The sequence below is a fragment of the Physcomitrium patens genome, chromosome 1 (assembly GCF_059467195.1).
Source record: "Physcomitrium patens ecotype Gransden chromosome 1, ASM5946719v1, whole genome shotgun sequence".
Classification (NCBI taxonomy): Eukaryota; Viridiplantae; Streptophyta; class Bryopsida; order Funariales; family Funariaceae; genus Physcomitrium; species Physcomitrium patens.
The window spans coordinates 7,627,175-7,646,386 of NC_143410.1; the positions used below are offsets into that span (position 1 = coordinate 7,627,175).

At 33.3% G+C, this 19,212-nt stretch overlaps 2 protein-coding genes across 2 annotated transcripts; both read right to left on the reverse strand.

Moving 5' to 3' along the window:
- Positions 1-1,712: 1,712 nt before the first annotated feature.
- LOC112286419 (uncharacterized) lies at positions 1,713-6,501 on the reverse strand. Its single transcript, XM_024528290.3, has 7 exons — positions 4,768-6,501; positions 4,468-4,652; positions 4,137-4,307; positions 3,748-3,948; positions 3,300-3,551; positions 2,485-3,157; positions 1,713-2,289 (listed from the first exon to the last, which is right to left on the reverse strand). Exons 1-6 carry the CDS (start codon positions 6,236-6,238, stop codon positions 2,702-2,704), a joined length of 2,736 nt encoding a protein of 911 aa, XP_024384058.1. The 5' UTR covers positions 6,239-6,501; the 3' UTR covers positions 1,713-2,289; positions 2,485-2,701.
- A 4,900-nt stretch (positions 6,502-11,401) lies between these two features.
- Positions 11,402-14,976, reverse strand: LOC112289798 (uncharacterized). The gene is made up of 7 exons (XM_024535407.3): positions 14,472-14,976; positions 13,854-14,234; positions 13,384-13,560; positions 12,954-13,193; positions 12,596-12,810; positions 12,193-12,435; positions 11,402-12,032 (listed from the first exon to the last, which is right to left on the reverse strand). Exons 2-7 carry the CDS (start codon positions 14,209-14,211, stop codon positions 11,568-11,570), a joined length of 1,698 nt encoding a protein of 565 aa, XP_024391175.1. The 5' UTR covers positions 14,212-14,234; positions 14,472-14,976; the 3' UTR covers positions 11,402-11,567.
- Positions 14,977-19,212: the final 4,236 nt, after the last annotated feature.

Sequence of the window (19,212 nt, forward strand, 5' to 3'; positions counted from 1 at the left end):
ATAATTCAAATCCTTTATGCATAATTAAAATTTAAACTAAAATTTTATATATCATAAGCACCTTGATTTAGTTCTATTAAAATTTAATTATTATATATACATTTTAAGAATTGAAGTTTAAAGATTTTTAATGTGAATTTTTAATATATTTCATAACCAATAAATGTATTTATGAGCATCATTGGTTTATATTAGTTTGTAACTTGGATTATAATTCAACAAATTATAACATGTTCATATCTTGTTTTTATTTATGCATTGCTTATTAACTCATATATATATATATATATATATATACACAGAGAGAGAGAGAGAAATGTTAAAATGACTCACCCATTTACTAAATTTATCCAACCTATCACAATCATCACTAGAAAAATGGATCATCTCCAAAAACCATAATTACAATCATAGCCCTCATTCCAATCCCCCTCATTCCTAGCCTTTGTCATTCTAATCCCCCTCATTCCTAGCCTTTGTCATTCTAATCCCACCCTCATTTCTAGCTCTCATATTGACCCTCCTTATTCCCCAATATAGGGTGGGTCAATTTAGTAAATGGATAGGTCATTTTAACATTTTCCTACTTATATATATATATATATATATATAGTATCAAAATTATCATTTATGAGATTATGTATGGTCTCAAAAGAAAAGAAAATGTAATTTATAACTCCTTTAAGCTTAGTTAATATTACCACCAAAATCTAGAAAAAAATTTAACTTCAAAATCTTTGCATACATTGTGCATGAATTAAATTATTGTCCAATCAATATCCCAATATTATTTACCATATCTAATTATAATATTTCATTAATTTTTTAAATAACATCTGGCTTGTCTCTAGAACAAGTCCACCACCTAAAACAATTCCATGTCTTTATCCAATAGTTCCAGACTTACCAATGATGCAACATAATCATGATAAAAGCACCTTCTTACCAATACTAATTATTGTTAATCAAAACTCCAAATTCTTCAAGTAAGCATAAACCACCTTCACTTAAAAAAAGGTGTATGAATGTTTATACACACACACACACACAGATAAATATATATATATATATATATATATAGTGTTCAAGTACCAAAACTACCTATGTCATTGTGTAACTATTTACATTATAACATATAAGACTGAACTAGGTTGTTGAAAGCGAATCATATATATGTGAGTTGGTGGACCATTGGAGAGATCCGGCTGGAAAATACTGGAGTACCAAGTGATAACCCCTGAACACAGTAAAAAGCTTGAAGCTGGTCAATCAGGTAAGATAAAAGATCCTAAGACTGGAACCTGCAAGACTTGAGGATTTCTACGGTATGAACTTGTTCGTATGATGTTCTTACCATCAAAGTTATCAGTAAAATTACAAGCATGTTACAATATAAAGCAATGATGATATTATCATTAAATACCATGTGTATGTATGAAACTTTCGCAAAATTCTACTCACAACACTTATACTATTTTAATTTGAGGTTCTATGTGTACCAGTCTACTGTTAGGGTAACAGTAAGTCTGCATTAGGAAGAAACACAGACAGTGAAAACCGACACTCATGAATGACCTTTTCTTTTAAGTTTGTCCCTAGGTTGGGACATCGCACAGATTATTATTTGCAGGAGATTAAATTTAAGGAATTTCAGTGATCAGATCGACATCCACAACTCCAATAATGCAGAAGCTAATACATGCATATTCGGATTGTTTCTAAATAAACCAATTTCGCTAAGTTTATAGACGTTCGGCAGCAAAAGGATGCAACTGTACGATCCTCCCAACCACAATATTTCTGAAGTTAACAAAAGCGAGAGGCACAAGAAAACCTAATAACCCACACTACCACTTCGTATGACCACAAGACGCAAAGAGGGGTCATACACTTTGCATTCATTTCTTCCCGTAATCTCGTATTGATATTCTAGAAACGGAGAAAACTATTTCTCCTCCATCTACTACCGCAGCATGCTAAGACTTCCAGAGACAACTCTTAAACTGAAAATGAAAACCTTTGCTCCAAAGATAAACGAAAATCAATCTTATCATCCGTGGTGATCAGAATGATCGTCATTCAATCTTTACCACGATTAAGGACAATATACTCTTGCATTTGACACCCCGCGCAACCCAAACTCCAGAAACACTGTTGGAAAAATACTCAGTAAATCTTGACACACGTGCTTGTGTTACATTAGCCCAAGTCAGGTCACCCTCGCACAGATAGACAAATTCCTGATTGATGAGTTGTTTCGAATTTCTCGTCCATATGAGTGTGCCATAACTGCGCCAAAACACACATCAATTAGCGGAAAAATTAAATGTCTGAAATATGGCGAAGACGAGCTACACAATTGTAGATCATTGTAAAGCTTAGTAAGTAAACTGTAGAAGTAGTTCAAGTATTTGCTCGAAGAGCAAAGACAGTAGCGAAATTAAGGGTCGATAATAAGACTGTAAGAGAAGCCCGCAAACTTACTGGTTGGAGCTCGCAGTCAAAAATGCATCCAGGTCTGGAATGAGAGGTTTCTTCTTATATAAAAAGCTTGCCAGAAAATATGGCCGAAGAAAGAGTCCACTCGATAGCGTATTCAGAATGCATCACTACAAAGCCAAAATTACATTTGGACACAGTGGTGTCATGTGCTACCTAACAGCCATATAAAAAAAAGATGAAACAGTCGATAGCACTAAGTCTAATCTACTGTTTTCTTTTGTCTTTTGAACCTTTCTTTTGCACCCAATGGCTCAGCATCTGCAAATTCTCTCTTCTCCCCTTTCTCGTTACTCTCGCCTGCATGCTTTACCTGTGCCAGGTTTCCAAACACACTATCAGGAACAGATTTTTCAGCCACATCTACGCCTGCATCCTCTTCTTCCTCTTCATCCTCTAGCCCAATCTCTTCATCGTTTGCATCCTTCCTGTCCCTCTCAAGACCTGCCCCACCATCAGTCTGTGACTGCACTCCAGCACTGACAAAACCCAAAGCCTTCATGCCATCTTTTCCAGCAGAAGAAGCCATTTCTTTCTCCAGCGCAGCCATTCCATCATCACGGGAAATGCCTGCTCCTGCTAGAGCATCTACAGCTTCCTCCATTGAAACCTTCCCAGTTTCCCTCTGCATGAGATACTCGGGAAGAATAAAGTGCATCTGTACATCATAGAAACAGGACACAGAAATTGTCAGCTGACTCAACACTTTCTCCATTCAATCGATCCGTAACATTAACACACAAATATACAGCCCAACCAAAACGCTAACCAAAAAAAAACAGAAGGTAAAATATCCCCACCTGGCTGTAACTAGCAGTCACACTTCTCTTGATGCGTAACATCTCTCGGAAAGTGTCCTCATTACCATGTTGAACTTCAAAGTCATTCCACTTACTCCAGAACTCTGTGTCTGAACGTGGGTCTGCCGATTGCGATGCATGCACATAAATCGCTCGAGCCCGATCTATTTCTCCTAAATTCCGCTCAAGCTCAGCATACTTAATGCACATGGTTTTAACATCCTTGTCGGGTAGACCAGACTCAATTGCATGCTGCGATTCACACCACAATCGTAATATCAAATCTTATTAGTACCACGCCCAACAAAATATACGATAACATCCCAATAGTTGCACTTAATTCAACTGAAAGCACATTCTGCTCGTAATCTACTATTCTTTCGCACGCACACAGCGATGGTCAGATCGCAATACTACAAACCACAGCAGGCTACCAAACTGAACATACCTCGTAGATTTCACGAGTCCTGGGTAACCCAAAAAATTCTGCCGCTCGTGCAATATAAATATCATAGATACTTAATTTCTCGTGTTCTTCAACAGCTTTTGTAGCACGCTCATACACAGCTAGTGCATGTCTAGCAAGCCCATGATCCTCTTCCAATTTTGCATATTGTAGATACAGAGGTTTAGCATCTGCCTCGGGCACCTACAAACCAATTCAAAGCTTAAAAGCTGTAAAAATCGAAAGATCAAAGCCTCGTTAGGACGATATGGCCATTTTATACACACACATGCACACGCACACGCACACATATATATATAAAACAAATTAAAACGACATAATAAGCGTGTTTACAGAAACTGATACATGTGCAAAAAAATGAATTCATGTACCTCTTTCAAAGCCTGCTCAAACAAATCTCGTGCACGTTCCAATTTTTTCCCTCCATAGCGGCTTACAAATTTATTTAGATACATGGACCAGATAGGGCGAACATGGGGATATTTGAATACTTGTACTCCTCTCTCGTAAACTTTAAAAGCATCTTCGAAGAACTTGTTGTCCTGCAGAGCAGTGAATGTAGAAGATGTTAGTCTCATACTTACAAATTTGATGAGATTGGATTGAAACCAACATAATTGGGCAGAAACAGTCGACAGGAAGGAATCACTCACGCAATGCATGGAGTCTCGATGGCTATTCACTAAAGAAGCAGACTGTTACCTCTAGTAGGGCAGCATAATTCAGGACAATTTTTGGAGTAATGATTCTGAGGTCAAAAATCCTCTCGTAAATCTTGCGGGTACTATCCAAAGTACCCAAGCCCTCCTCCAAGTCGACATAGAATTCCCACAACCTTAGAGACTTGTGCAATTTCAGCTGTACCGGCTCTTCCCCCAGCTCAGCCACTGCAAAAAAAAAACAAAAACAAATAGAAAAAATGACGAGCAGTCAGTGAATGAAATATTACGTTCATCTACGCAAGTAGGTAGCACCAACAGAACAAGAACAAGGACAATATACCTTTACGTTTGATAGCAACAGATGGCTCAGCTGTAGAGCGCTGCATCAAATCCAGTGCACCCTTAAGATTTTTGTGCCGAAGCTCCATCTCAGCCCATTCACACCATACGATGGCTAGGTCGTCCACTGCCTTGTAATTAACCATTACTGCCTTCTCGAAAATGACTCTAGCATTCACGACATCCGCATGAGACTCATACAGCTTAGCAAATGCCACCCATAGTGTGTGAGGCCTTCCGACTGCTTTCATAGCATCCACTGTCCTAACAGCCTCCGTAAAAGTTAATACTTGCTTGGATGGATTATTAGCAAATAGCTTTACTCGCTTATGCCACTCATGTACATTGTGCGGATTTTGTCGCAAAAGCACGCTGCTCACCAGCTCGGGTCGCCTCTCCATTAGGTTCTCTAACCGAGCAAGGCGCAAGTCGACGTCGTTTTCTTCATTGAGCCAGAACGACTTCTCTATCCATTTCTCAAACGACACTAATCGGTGAGGATCTTGTGTAGACTCGTCTCCCTCTTCTTCCTGTCTATCATCAGTATCCAAAGTCGATTGCTCCATTTTGGCGGCTAAAATACTCTCTTCAAATTGCGAGTAGGCATCAAAAACAATGCTGAAGTCCCTCACAGTCACCACACTCATCACTCCTTCTTCAAATACGTCCCTGGCTTTCTCGAACAATCCACACCTAATGTAATAGTCTGCAAGTGACGTCCACAAGCGACCAACCTCGTTTGTGAATCGACGAATTCCACCACGAATAATAGCATCGGCTTGTAGACCAGAAACATCCTTCGTGTGCGTGGTAAGCAGCTTGCAAAGACTCAACCAGAGCTGATGCCTTGTTTTCCCTTGACGAGAGTAAAAAGTTTCGTCATTGAGCACCTGAGCTAACCTCTCAGCGGCCTCCTGCCACAGCTCCGACATCTGCAAAAACTCAATGAAATCTTCGACATGCGTCGGGTCATACTTCAAAAACCGTCTATACACTCTCAACGAGGTCTCCACCGGCACTCCCTGCTGCGACACGAAATTCAAATAAATCTCCCAAATCCGGTCGTGCTGCGTGACAGCCAGCGCGCACAACGCCCGATCAAATGTCCTCCGCGTGCGCGTCAACAGCTTCTGCTCCGTTAGGGTTTGCAAATACATAATCCACAACCTCGGCATCTTATGCATGGTCACCAAAGCCCTCTCAAACGTATTATTCAAGTCTTCATATCGAGGATGCAAGAGCGACAATCCCCTCACCCCATCCACCTTCTCCTTCAAATACGCATGCCATAACTTGTAACTCCCCGGCAGCGCCCGCACCGCCCTCTCATACAACACATGCCGCTTCTTTGCGGGCGCATCACTCCGCGCCTTCACATAGCGCCACCATAGCTTCAGCGAGTAAGGGTTCCGTAGTATCTCCTCCTCATAAAACAGATCCTCCTGCGACGGATAGAGCTCCACAGCCACCATCTCTAACCCCCTTTCTCCAGCAGATTGCAATCCTCGCAATTCCACGCCACGGCCCCCCTCCCCTAAGTCCTGCACAGGACCTCCTCTCACACTCTCTCTCTCTCGCTCTCTCTCACGCTCTCATTTCCCGCACCTCACTTGGTTATTCTTGCCATTGCCATTGCGATAACCCTCGCTCTCCCTCGAGCTGCCTGCAAATGACGACAATGCCTGCTCCGACAGTTTCTCTCCTAAGAGGAGGTTTAGGGCTTTTGCGGCATCGATGCGTGCGATTTCTGTGCAGTGTCTCTGCCTTCGAGTCACTATTGAGCGCGAACTTTAAATTTTCATCAGGTGAACTTTAAAGTATGCTTTTTGTTTTACATTATTTTGTTGTTATAAATTATTTCTCTCCATTATGGATATTTTCATATTTTTCGGAAAGTATGCATACACCGTACCTTTGATACATGTTTTTTTTAATCCGTATACTTTGAGTCTTTAATTGCAAGAATTATGCAAAGATTCCTAAAGGAAAATTACGACTATAATAAAAATAAATAAATAAAAGTAAAGTAGATTGGGTTGGAACATTAATATAGCATTGGTTGATGTATAATGTGTAGATAGATTAATGTTATTTTCTGGCATGATCTACATTGAAGTAGTTGTAGACACACAAATTTGACACGTTTGATATTGTTAGTAGTTTATTTCATTTGTAACTAACAAAATTAACTTTCTTGTTTGTCAACACAATGATTGATTGTGCTTCCAGTAAAACTTGATTTCTTTTTAAAAAAATTAATTTAATGATAAAATGTATTTGAAATAAAAGCTATGCATTAATTGCTTTTATGCATACTGTTTTTTAAAAGAATTCATTTTCATTTGTAGCTGGTATGTTTTTTTGTTTTTATCTTTAAAGAATATTATAGGTTCTGTAAATAAATATCATTCTTGTGAAATTGTCCAATATATAATATCTTAAATACGTCAACATGTGTCATTAATGACCCTCTTTAACATGTGTTTCAGAGTTTAGGATTCAATATTATTTTCAATGTTTAGAATTAAAGTTTTCAAAAATGAAAAAATAAAACTTTAAACACAATTTAGACTATTACTATATATTTATAAAAATAATGTATAAAACATTATCACGTTATTAGCTATTCAACTTTAGTTTTGATAATCACATTGTATAAGCATTGTATATGTTCAATTTATTATACCTAAATTAAGTTTGACTAAACAGTAGACTTCAAAATTTTAAATCACTTTCAGAACACATAATGTGTATAAACCAAACTCAATAATATAATTGCACACTCGTAATAACATTTTGTATCTTTCAGTAAAAAAATGTAATCAAAATTCAGATTGTGTTTTTGATGTTCAAATCTTAGAATTTAAAATATAGAAATCCTCTCACACATCAAATTTTGGCATGAAAAAACATTGGCATTATATTCTTCTTTAAATATAATATTGTTACTTGGGCTTTTGGGATTACAAGCAAACGTAGGACAAGATCATGTGAGACAAAAGGCAATACACACAATGATTGGAAAAGAAAACAAGACATTGTTTATTTCTCGGTCAAAATCACATTGTCTCTGGCCCTGCACTATTATAGTTTGTGGTGCTATTGCCTAGGATCCACTAAGTATTGTTCTAATTCTTGACTACTCCATTGTGTTTTTCCTGACCTTTAAATATCCTTCTACCTTATTGCGTTCTTGTTAATTTTAATGGCCTCGTAATAATACCTTAGCTCCTCACTATTGTTCCTCTAACGTTGTGCTATTGAGATACTTCGGTGGATATAGATTCCTCAAACAAGTAATACCTTTCCCTGTAGGTGTGATCATCTCGAGCAAATAACAACTATATATGTTTTTTTCATTTATAATTGATAATATCTAATTACAAATGTTTAAGCTTTATCAAATAAATATTCAAGTGTTGAAAAGAATAGCATAAAAATCAAGACATTATTACAAACATATTACACATTATAAGTTTTTTTATATAAACATGTATTATATTAATATTTGTTTAACAAAATCTAAGTATATATAATAAATAGTAGTAAATATTGAATATTATTTTAATATGAAATAAAAAATTTAATATATAAATATTAAATATTATTTTTATATAGTTTGAAAGTTGTTTATAAATTGATACACATTGATATTTTTCTACTTGAAATAATATCTAAAGATTGTTTAAGCATGTGTATTACCAATTGATTTTTGGATCTATTTCTCTCTCTCTCTCTCTCTCTCTCTCTCGCTAGATATATATATATATATATATATAAATTTATACTTCTAAAATTTTAATAAATTTTTAATTTTAATAAATATAAATATTAATTAAGTTTAAAAAATATTTTTGGTATATATGTAAATACACCTAAATATAAATATTCTTTTTAATAAATTATATACTACAAATCTCATAGATACTGAATAACTTAGTAAATTTGAATAAAATAAAACATTAGCATGATATCATGTTAATTTTACAATATAACATATATTAGTACAATATAACAAATACAGATATTTTTTAATTTAATAATAGAACTTATGCATATATATATATATATATATATATATACCTAAAAACATATATGTATGCATTGTTTGCACATTTATACATCTATTATACAAATACGTTATTAAAAATATATTTAAAAATATTAATTTTGTAAATATTTCATAAATTTTATCTTAACATTAAGCTAATTTATATTAAACAATTTTTAACATAAATATTTGCAGGTGTTTCTAATTTTGACAATTAAAAAAATAAAAAGAAAAATTTCCAAATTTAATATATATATATATCATTTTCTTGTTAATATAAATTATAATATTATTTAAAATTTTAATAACAATAAATTTTTATTTTTAAATTTTTACTACTATATTATTTATAAATAAAATTAAGAAAATTGAGGGTTTACTTTGACTTTATTTTATTAATTAAAATTTTCTAACTAAAAACAAAATTTAAGAATATGGCATTATTTGACGAAGAAACAAAAAAAGTATCTAAATTAGGTATTATATATATATATATATATATATATATATAATATCCAAACAAATATTTAAATTGTAATTATATTTAAAATTTAAAAAATCACATCATTAAAAAAATTATAAAGAAGTTATTGATTTAGACCCAATCAATCAATTAAATATCCCATAATAGTTACTATTTAGTTTATATTTTGCACAAAATAACCCATCATCCAAATTAGTTGTTGTCAAAACAATAATAGAGTAATCTTTTTGCTAAAAGGTTACTACAAATGTTTTATAGAAAGCTTTTTAAAAGTGACTCTTAATTTTTGTTAGTAGATTTATTTAGGATGTTACTAATGTCATTGTAATTTTTTTTATGTGCCACAAGAACTAATTGAAATTATTTTTTTTATTATTTTTAATTAAAATTAAAATTTCTTTGTATACAATTTAGAAAAAATAAAACTTTTTTTGTAAAAATGATTGGAATAAAATGAAACTAAAGAAATATGTTGAGTGGATGACAAGTTATGATGGCATTAGCAAAAATTGTAGAAGCATTATCAATACCTTTTATTTTACTAGGACAAAATTTGATTCTTTGATATGAAAGGATAAACCAAAAATCACTAATTTCTTACAAAAGAAAATGATATTTAAATGGTACCATGATTTTAACTAAATTTAATATTCCATCAAATAATCTCGTTTTTATTTTAATTGATTATTTTAATTGATTATATTTAATATTGATTATAAAATTTATCTAATATAAATATATTAATGTTAAATTATAATTATTACTTAGAGTTGATTATTAATTATATTCACAAAGTAATACATATTAAAATATAAAAATAAATAATTTTAAATATTAATTAACTTTTTAAAAAATAATTAAAATTCCAAAAAATGACTAAAATATTTGAAAAGTCATTATTAGAGATCTGTACATAATACAATTAGTATAAAAAAAGTAATTATAATCTAAAGATGTATATAGGAGTTGGATTACTTCAGTAATTTTATATAAAAAAAAATACTTTAAATTTAATAATACATTATGTAAAGATAATTGAATGAAGTCTTATATCTATATACATAATTTATATATAATTATTCACATTATTTTGGTAAGAACATTGAATTTGAAAATATATATATATATGTATATATATGATTAATATACAAATGATCTACATACGCATATAAAGTAAAATTTGTGTCTATAAAGTTTCTAAGAAGTTTTTCCACAAAATATTATATTATTTATCTACTTTTACTTAATTCTACCTAACTCCTCTTATCTAATTAATTACAAGTATTAATTATGTCCAAGCCAACACTCTTAGAAGCTTTATTATCATTTAAAAATTATTTGAACTTTTTTCATATACAAATACATATTTTCATAAGTAAAATAACAAAATATAAACAACACAACAGGTAGCACAACACCCTAGACTCAAAAATAACAATTTTATTTTTCAAGAAGAGGAAAATTCAAATTTTACATTTCTCTATTAGAGATGATGCATGAAATCATCTGAAAGTAGTTAAATAGAATCAAAATTAGTTAACACTATATTAATGTACAAACAAACATCTCAAGTAACTTGTTCCTAATGGGACACATTTGAAGGGACTCGCTGAAGGGACTCGCTGTGTTCACGCAACCATGGAGTGCATGATTCACATTTGTTCACAATTGTTCCAAAAGAAGGGAAAATTAAGCTGTTCGTTGCATCCATGACCAACTTACATCATTGCACACAAAGCATCTCAATAACAAAAACATGAATTGAACGCCAGGTTTGCACGAGATAAAGAGCTTGCTAAGGAGGCTGACATGAAATCCCATAGCCAGACTTCTGCTGTACGAGGCAAGCCACTACCGCCACTAGGAGGCTGGAGATCGTTAAAATCTTCCGTATGCTCCTAGATAATCCAAATACTGAAGATACCTGAATCAGCTGAAGGCATCTCTTGTGTTGAAGTGGGTACCTGCTTGGCCAGACAACATTTTTAGACAACGAAAATCTCCCACAGCCCACACGAACAGGCGGTTCCTGCAGGCTGCACATGACAGTCACCCTACATTGACTGAATGCACACAAGGCTCACATATACCACCACCTCACAATGTTAAGATGTCCTCATTACTTCAGAAGGGTAACGACATCAGAATGCAATTATAAACAGATTTAATTTCCCTATCTACATGGACAATAGTAGTCAGGTATATGCCTCCACCATGCTGTAACCACCTCTTCGCTGGCAGCTCAGCCATATCAGCTCTACAACACCTACTCTTCCTTTGGGATTCTCTCGCCAATGCCACTAATACCCACTTCGGCCTCCTGGGGAGTGGTCTCAACCTTGGAAGAGAAAGAGTCTTGCTCTATCTCGACCTCTACATGATCGACACCTTCTGGCTCTGTCTCGGTAGTAGTTTCGAGGGTAGCTGTGTCTATAGTTTCCGCAACATGCGGATCTTCGTGAGGAGCAGCTTCAGAAGAGATTGTTCTTTCTTCGTATGCAGGTGCTTCAGGCACCTCAGGAGCAAGAATCTGAGGTTCGGGGGATTTTTCTAACTCGTGCAAGCCTTCCACTTCACCGAAAAGGGCCTTGAAGAGCTCCCTATGACAGCTGTCGCAGTAGCAGAACCAGGAAAAGTGACCATGTCCCTCCAAAACGTGAAGATGCACTTGGGGGAGCATCCGCTTTGCATGCTGGCTCATGGTTAGTGGCACCAACGCATCTTCCGCCCCCTGGCGTAGAAGAATAATGCATTTGGGACTTAATACAAAGATGACACCAGTATCGCAGCAAATTTGGTAAACAAGTAGACCATATCTGACACAAGGCAGATCTACGACTCAGGTTCTACACATAAAGACATTGAGTATAATGAAAGAGGGGATATCTTACATGATAGATGTGAATCGGTCCAGTGAAAGGTGGCAGTTCTGCGCCTCCAAAAAGGGAGAAGATACGGTTGAATAGACTTTTCTTTGCTGGCTTGGGATTAAGATCTGTCAGCTTATATCCCCAGTCATTGCAATGAAGAATGACATCTTCTGCCCAAGCCTTAGTATCCCCAGAACGCATAGCCTCTCTAATTGATCGTTCCCAGTTCTCACCAAATTTATCCGTCTCAAGCAACGCCAAATCCTGCCCAAAAATAACCCACATTTAAGATCATATCCGCACGAAAAAGAGAATGCAAGCGCAAAATTCAAAGCTGCAACTGGCAGACCGCCCTCCAACCAATTTAAGGGACTCCAGAAGCATTCAATTAGGTCGAAACAGAACTGAAAGGGATTTTTCTCACCTTGGGATTGACCGACTTCTTCACTTGTCTCATAAGCTTCACGGGTTTGCCAACAATGCCCTTTTTCAGAAAGCCTGGAAGTAAGGATGGGAAGTGACGAGCCAGGCGATACAGCCACCTGCGGTTTCTGTCGGTACGCTTCCAAATAGTCTTTGTTTCTTCTTTGGTCATGTTTGTAGCGTAAGGATTTCCCATAGGTCCAAACATTACCACTCCTGCCACACGCACTCATTCAACCATCTTGTCCAAACATTAAATGCGGACATTCGGCATGGCAATGCATGCATCTCCCGAAAGCCGAAAACAAGAACGTCAAATATGAACAAGCTTAAGCCCTGGTAATGGCCCGCATACATACCAGCCAATCGATTAGGGATGTAGTGAAGTGCAGCCCATGCATACGGACCACCACCTGAGTATCCAAGCACCCAAAATTTGTCACCCATGCCTAGCGCATCAGCAATATAAGCCATGTCCTGAGCAGAGGTGTTGTAATTTCGCTTGGGATGCGGGTCACTTTGACCAATTCCTGGCCGATCGTACGAGATCACTCGCGCTGCATACTTCTCAAGAAGCCTGTCACTTATGCCAGGTATCCCTGCTTTCACAAATAGGGCACATGGTAAGCGAATTTCACCGATGCTAGATGGACGAAATGCATGGGAATAGAGCTGCAGAGGGGTGCTGTTGCTGAGGGAAGACGTGTACCTTGAAACGAGAGATTTGGATTATAGGACTTACGATCTAGCCCAAGAGAAGGAAAATTGGGTGGAAAGGTGCGCAAATACCTGCAAGTCGGCAGGACAGGAAGCCATGCGCTACAAGAATATTGATCTTCGCAACATCCCTGCTTACGCCTTTCTCTTCATACGCAATGTGCCGCCCATCAGGAAGTTTAACCTTGTTAGCCACAATCCCTGAAATGTCTACATTGTAGATGGAACGTCCGTCGCCAGAAGTCCAACCTGCCGAAACACACCCCAATTTCAGATGCTCTAGCGTTCTCTAGGACTGTGAATTCTAAAACTTCACTGATACCAAAGCTATTAACCTCGAGCTGAGGGAATTCACACAAATGAGGTACAGTTGCGTCAAATTCCACAGCGGAGAAGCACATCCTTGCAACTAGCGATTGGGCGGCCTATTCCAGCTTGATCAAAATCTCGACACCAGAAGTCACTTTAGACCTCAAAAATATCTACGAGGAGCACTGAACCACTTGCAATCAGCCGAAACTGCACAGAACCCACAAGACCACCTGCGAGCAAGAGGCAGAAGAACACAATCCCGACACTGCCAGCGAAGTAGGGCACCACTTGAGCAGGCTCATAGCCATCCTCGCGATTGTGAGCTGTCTTCGAGGTGTTGCTACCCTGATTCACACCAGAATGGCTCATGTAAGGTAGAACCTTGGACCCCGTCTCCATTGACAGCTTCCTTGACGTCGATTCCTGCGGCGACGACAACCCTGACCCAGAAGTCGACGCAAAATCACGATATATCTCCTGCTCCCCCATCTGCAACTCCTCGTTTCTCGCCATCTCATACATGCCATCTTCCGCCTCCTTGCCGTCCTCGTCCATCGCCGGCGTTGGATTGAACCTCTCTCCCTCCATCCCTTACTCCACCTCCCACAAACCTGCAACCCACACGCATCAAATTCTACTACACGTCATGGGGACATGGCCTACAATTCCAGCCATCAAACCTCCTCACAAGGAAATGGAAGAAGCCCAAGCGGTCTAACTTAACCCACGTAAGACAGATGGACAGAGAAGTGAGAGAGAGAGAGAGAGAGAGAGAGAGAGAGCAAGATGAAAGCGCGATGCCTGTACGTCTAGATGCTAAATTTGATGCGAGACAGTAAGCGTCTTACGCGAGATTGCGGGCTGCTGACGTGAATCCACCTGACACTTCCTCTCTATTTCCACAAGGCTACTGGACTCTCACAGATCACCGCCTACTCACAACGCCTCCTCACGATCTGTGGTTCCTGCGGTCTCGTGTGAGGGGAGTGCAGAGGAAGTGAATGCAACCCAATTCAGTGAACAGATTGTTGCAGAAGCAGCAGCAGCAGCAACAGGAGCTTTCATGGCTCCGCCTCGATGCGGTACTCGATGAGCTTGGCTGAATCGTAGCAACTCCACATGTGAGCTACAGATTCGGCACCGAATTGATGTGAAGGGTGGATCGAAGTGGGCTCCTTTCTTCTTGTCTTGTCCCCGCCATCGATTCTCGAAGCGTCGAGGTCGGCATGTCGCAGCCAGCCAGCCAAGACCGAGTGGTCCCGTTCCAAGCGCCATTGCGAGTCCACATCGGAGGAGTTAGTTGCACAGCTTCCATCATCACTGTCCAATTTCCTTACTCTTACTAGACACCCCCACAAAAACAAAAAACATATTCCTTGAACTCTAAAATTGGGAGTTTTAGGGCTTTCGTCATTGCTCCCCGTTTTTCATGGTCCAGCGTGGACGAAGTGTGATCGTACTACAATGAAGAATCCAGAATAATCGTACTACATCTTAGCTAATTTTTTAAAGTATAAAGATAGTCCATTAAGGCTTCTTCATTTCAACCAATCACGAGTTTTAAAGATTATGACCTCTCAGCTTCTTCCCTAAGTACAAAGACCCTTAGATTTTAGTAGTTATTTTCAAAATGTGAACTATTTGATTTTTGGACTCAATTTGAGATTTAATACCTTTTTTTTAATAAATATTTTTGATATTCTTAAATACATATGTATGTATATGAAAGTTTTAATTACCACTTTTATTGATACACCTTTCACCATATTTTTTTATTATAATATATATTTTATATGATGAAAAGACATTAAATGAAATAATTAACTTGACATTTTTTTTAAAATAAATAATATGTAGTGCTAAACTATTTAAAAGATTTTTTAAAAAATAAAAAATAATGTGTTTGGTAGTGATTTATTATCATTATTATTATTAATTTTTTAATACTATATATTTTTTATAAATTCAAAATCAAAACTATAAAATGTCTTATCCAAATATTTTATTGAGTAAATTAGCATGAAATTATCATTTGATAATTCTAAGATATTTTTATAATTTGAGTGGCACAAAATTTTATTTTATATTTATTTATTTTAGTATATATTATAGAATACTAAATAAGATTAAATTAATATTTTTTTAGTAGTATTTTATAATTTAAATAAATATACACCCATAATTTATTTGTCATTTAAAATATTTTTGGTTATTTTTTACAAAGACCATTATTTTTATTTTTATAACTATCTATTTAAAAATTATAAATTTGATATTATCATTTTGATGATAAAGTATATTTTAAAATCATGTATTTTATAAAAAAATAAACTTCAAATACTTATTAGTATTCTTTAGTCAACAATTTTTATTTATATTATATTACTTTATCAATATTATTATTAACATTTTTATTTTCTTATAAATTATTTTGTATCCATAAAAAATATAATATTTAAGTAAAAGAATTAGTATCTATGATGTCATTTTAATAAATAAGTGTTGTTATTCTTACATAACTTCTTCTTATAATTTTAAAAACTTGCTTTGTTTGTGTTTTGTTTTATCTTTATGGTTCCATGTATAATCTATATACTATTTCATATGATTTATATATTCTTTAATTATATAAATATATTTTCGAATATATATATATATATATATTATTAATGTATTAAAAATCAATCTATAAAAATATGCAAAGTTATTATACTTTTTAGTCATATATATAATACAAACATAATGAGAATTTATAATTACTTAGATAAATAAAAGTAAATAAAATTAACAATATTTTATAAAAAAGAATTTTAAAAGCTTCATAGATGTGGATTTGACTTTATACATGTCTATATGTGATTGATAGGTTTAAAACTTAGTCAACAAGTAAACCACAAGTGATATAAATTGGCCATGTGGCATATATATATATATATATATATATATATATATACTTATCTTACAAGTTGGACACTTTTTGGAAGTCCTATAGAATGTAACTACATAATTCATAGATAGATAGTATATATAAAGGCAAGATTGAAGCCTTCTTTACTCTTATTAATACCTTTCTTGTTTTTAGTCTTATTTCATAATATTTTAATTCTAATATTATACTAATTTTTAATAATTATCTACTCTTTTTTAATAATATAAGAGTGTATTGAGGATTTTATTACTTGTGATTTATATCCTTGTTTCATTTTGAAAGTAAGTAGATCATTGCACTTCTTTTCTTGTGTTTTAAAAGTTTCATACTATTTAGCTTTAAACTAATATTTTTTGTTTCTTTTGTTTTTGTTTTTTATTTTGTTTTGTTTTTTATTTTTTGTGTTTTTATTTTCTTTCTTTAAAGAAATTAGAATATCCTTCTTTATGGAAATTTTTATTTTATATTAAAAATTATAGATTACTCTCTTATAATATGATTTGTAGATTGGTTAAAGATATTTGTTTTAAAGATAGAAGAAAAAATTATAGATGCTACATTTAAAAAAAATAAGAATAGATTTGTAACTATTACAAATCTTCATGAGCTTGTCAAAACTTTTATGACAAATTTTTTACATAGTCCCAATATCAACCATAAAAGTAATATTCCTATACTTATAAAAGAAGTCAATAATGATATCAAATGTCTATGTTACAAAGTTGTGCAATGAGGAGAAGAAAGTAGAACAACCTTGCAATTAAATCCAAGAAGTCTTGCTACTACAAGTATGAATTAGACAAGGATTAGAAGGCTAAAGAAGTTTGATAAAACAAGATCAAAATTTTGAATTTTTCTACAAAAAATCAAGCTCAAATTAAGATTATACCTTTCTCATTATTTTGATGGATTTACTAAAGTTAGATTTATAGACACTATTATATTTGAAAGTACTCTTTCTTGATTTTTAATTTTATTAAAAAATAATTCATAACTTTTATATGACCTAAATTTATTCTTGAAATTTTTTATATCTACATTTAAAAAAAGCCATTGAAAAAGCATAGAAAAAAAAACTATTTTTACAACAAGAATGACAATCAACTATCATATAAGTTACCCAATTCCAATACCTTTCTTGTGATGTATATTGGAATGATATAATTCTTATCAATTAAATTCAATATGAGTTAAAAGACAATATCAAAGATTTTCTATGAATAATTCAAAAAATAGATTAATTAAAAAAAATATATTATTCAAGCCATTGCATGTAATAATTAAATTTTTGAAAGTTGATAAGAATAAAAATTTGATTAAAAAAGAATAAGTTAAGTTATATGAATAAATTCTATTTTTTTTAAAACTTATTTATAAATACCTAAATTTATGGAATTTGATATTATATATTTTAACCTCTCACTAAAAAATAAAAGATTTAATATTATCAATAATAATTATGCTTCTATTGTATAGAATCTAAATACATTGCTAAAAATTATCTAAAGAAGCAATACAATAAGAAAATGAGGAATATGGTTGCCAAAGAAGATCTATGAAAAAAAAAGAGTTTGTGAAACTACAATACAAATCTTATAGTTAAAATCTTGTGCAACATCTAGTAAAGGTCCTATTTTCACTTAAGATTTCTATTTTGATTTACAATATATATTTCTTTAAGACCTAAAAATTACAAAATATTTGTCTTGTTAGACTTAAGATTATAAATTTATTTTATAAATGAAGATTTTATTCAAAAATAAAAATATCCTTAATCAAAAAAATTAAACATATATATGAAGAAGTCATAGATAGTTTTTTGTTTTCTTTAAGAGATGTCACTCATAAAAATATTCTTATAAATATAAAAATTATTAGTTATAATATCTTAATGAGATATTAGATCTTCTTCTAATCTTATTACTTTAAGTTTATTATAGCTAAAAAGATATAATTCTTGAATAGACTAAACTTTTTATAATCTTAATTTTTTCTATATTAAAATCCAAAAATTTCTTAGGAAAATAATAAGTCATAAGTTTAATAAAACCAAACCCTTATTAGTAGATATAAAAACCTTTGTACATGTTGTAAAAAATAAAACACATTTTTTTATTTGTGCCACATTTATTTCTAATGATAAAAAGATTTTAAGTGGTTTTTTGAGTCAATATCAAGATTATCAAGATATTTTTGAAAAAAAAATATTAATAAAATTAAGAAGTATTGTCCTTTTGATTGCTCAATTGACCTTCAAGAAGAAATTTAACTATAATTGGACCAATTTATAGCTTATTACAATATAAGTTGATTACACTTTAAAAATATATTGATGAAAACATAGTTAAGAACTTAATATGCTCTTCAAAATTTCTAATAGTAGCTCCTATCTTATTTTTGAAGAAAAAAGATGGATTACTATAGATGTAAGTAGATCATCAATGACTCAATAAAATTGTCATTGAGTACATGTATTGTTTACTTTCAATATTAAGATTTCAAGAAAACCTAAACTAAATCAATATCTATATTAAAATAAATTTATAAGTAACATATAATTTATTATATATTAAAAAATGAGATGAATGGATGATTTTGTTTTAAATTAGGTATGGAATTTTTAAATATAATGTCATTCTTTTTGAATCAATTACTTTTTA

What these genes read in the sequence shown, in the direction of transcription:
- LOC112286419 (XM_024528290.3), bottom strand. Translation starts at nt 6,238, where the DNA reads ATGGTGGCTGTGGAGCTCTATCCGTCGCAGGAGGATCTGTTTTATGAG. An exon ending in TGTTGCTATCAAACGTAAAG is followed by an intron (nt 4,653 to 4,767) that starts GTATATTGTCCT and finishes TTTTTTTTGCAG; the next exon opens with TGGCTGAGCTGGGGGAAGAG. An exon ending in TGACTGCTAGTTACAGCCAG is followed by an intron (nt 3,158 to 3,299) that starts GTGGGGATATTT and finishes TATGATGTACAG; the next exon opens with ATGCACTTTATTCTTCCCGA.
- LOC112289798 (XM_024535407.3), bottom strand. Translation starts at nt 14,211, where the DNA reads ATGGAGGGAGAGAGGTTCAATCCAACGCCGGCGATGGACGAGGACGGC. An exon ending in CTTCTGCCTCTTGCTCGCAG is followed by an intron (nt 13,561 to 13,853) that starts GTGGTCTTGTGG and finishes GTGTTTCGGCAG; the next exon opens with GTTGGACTTCTGGCGACGGA. An exon ending in CCTGTCCTGCCGACTTGCAG is followed by an intron (nt 13,194 to 13,383) that starts GTATTTGCGCAC and finishes TTGTGAAAGCAG; the next exon opens with GGATACCTGGCATAAGTGAC.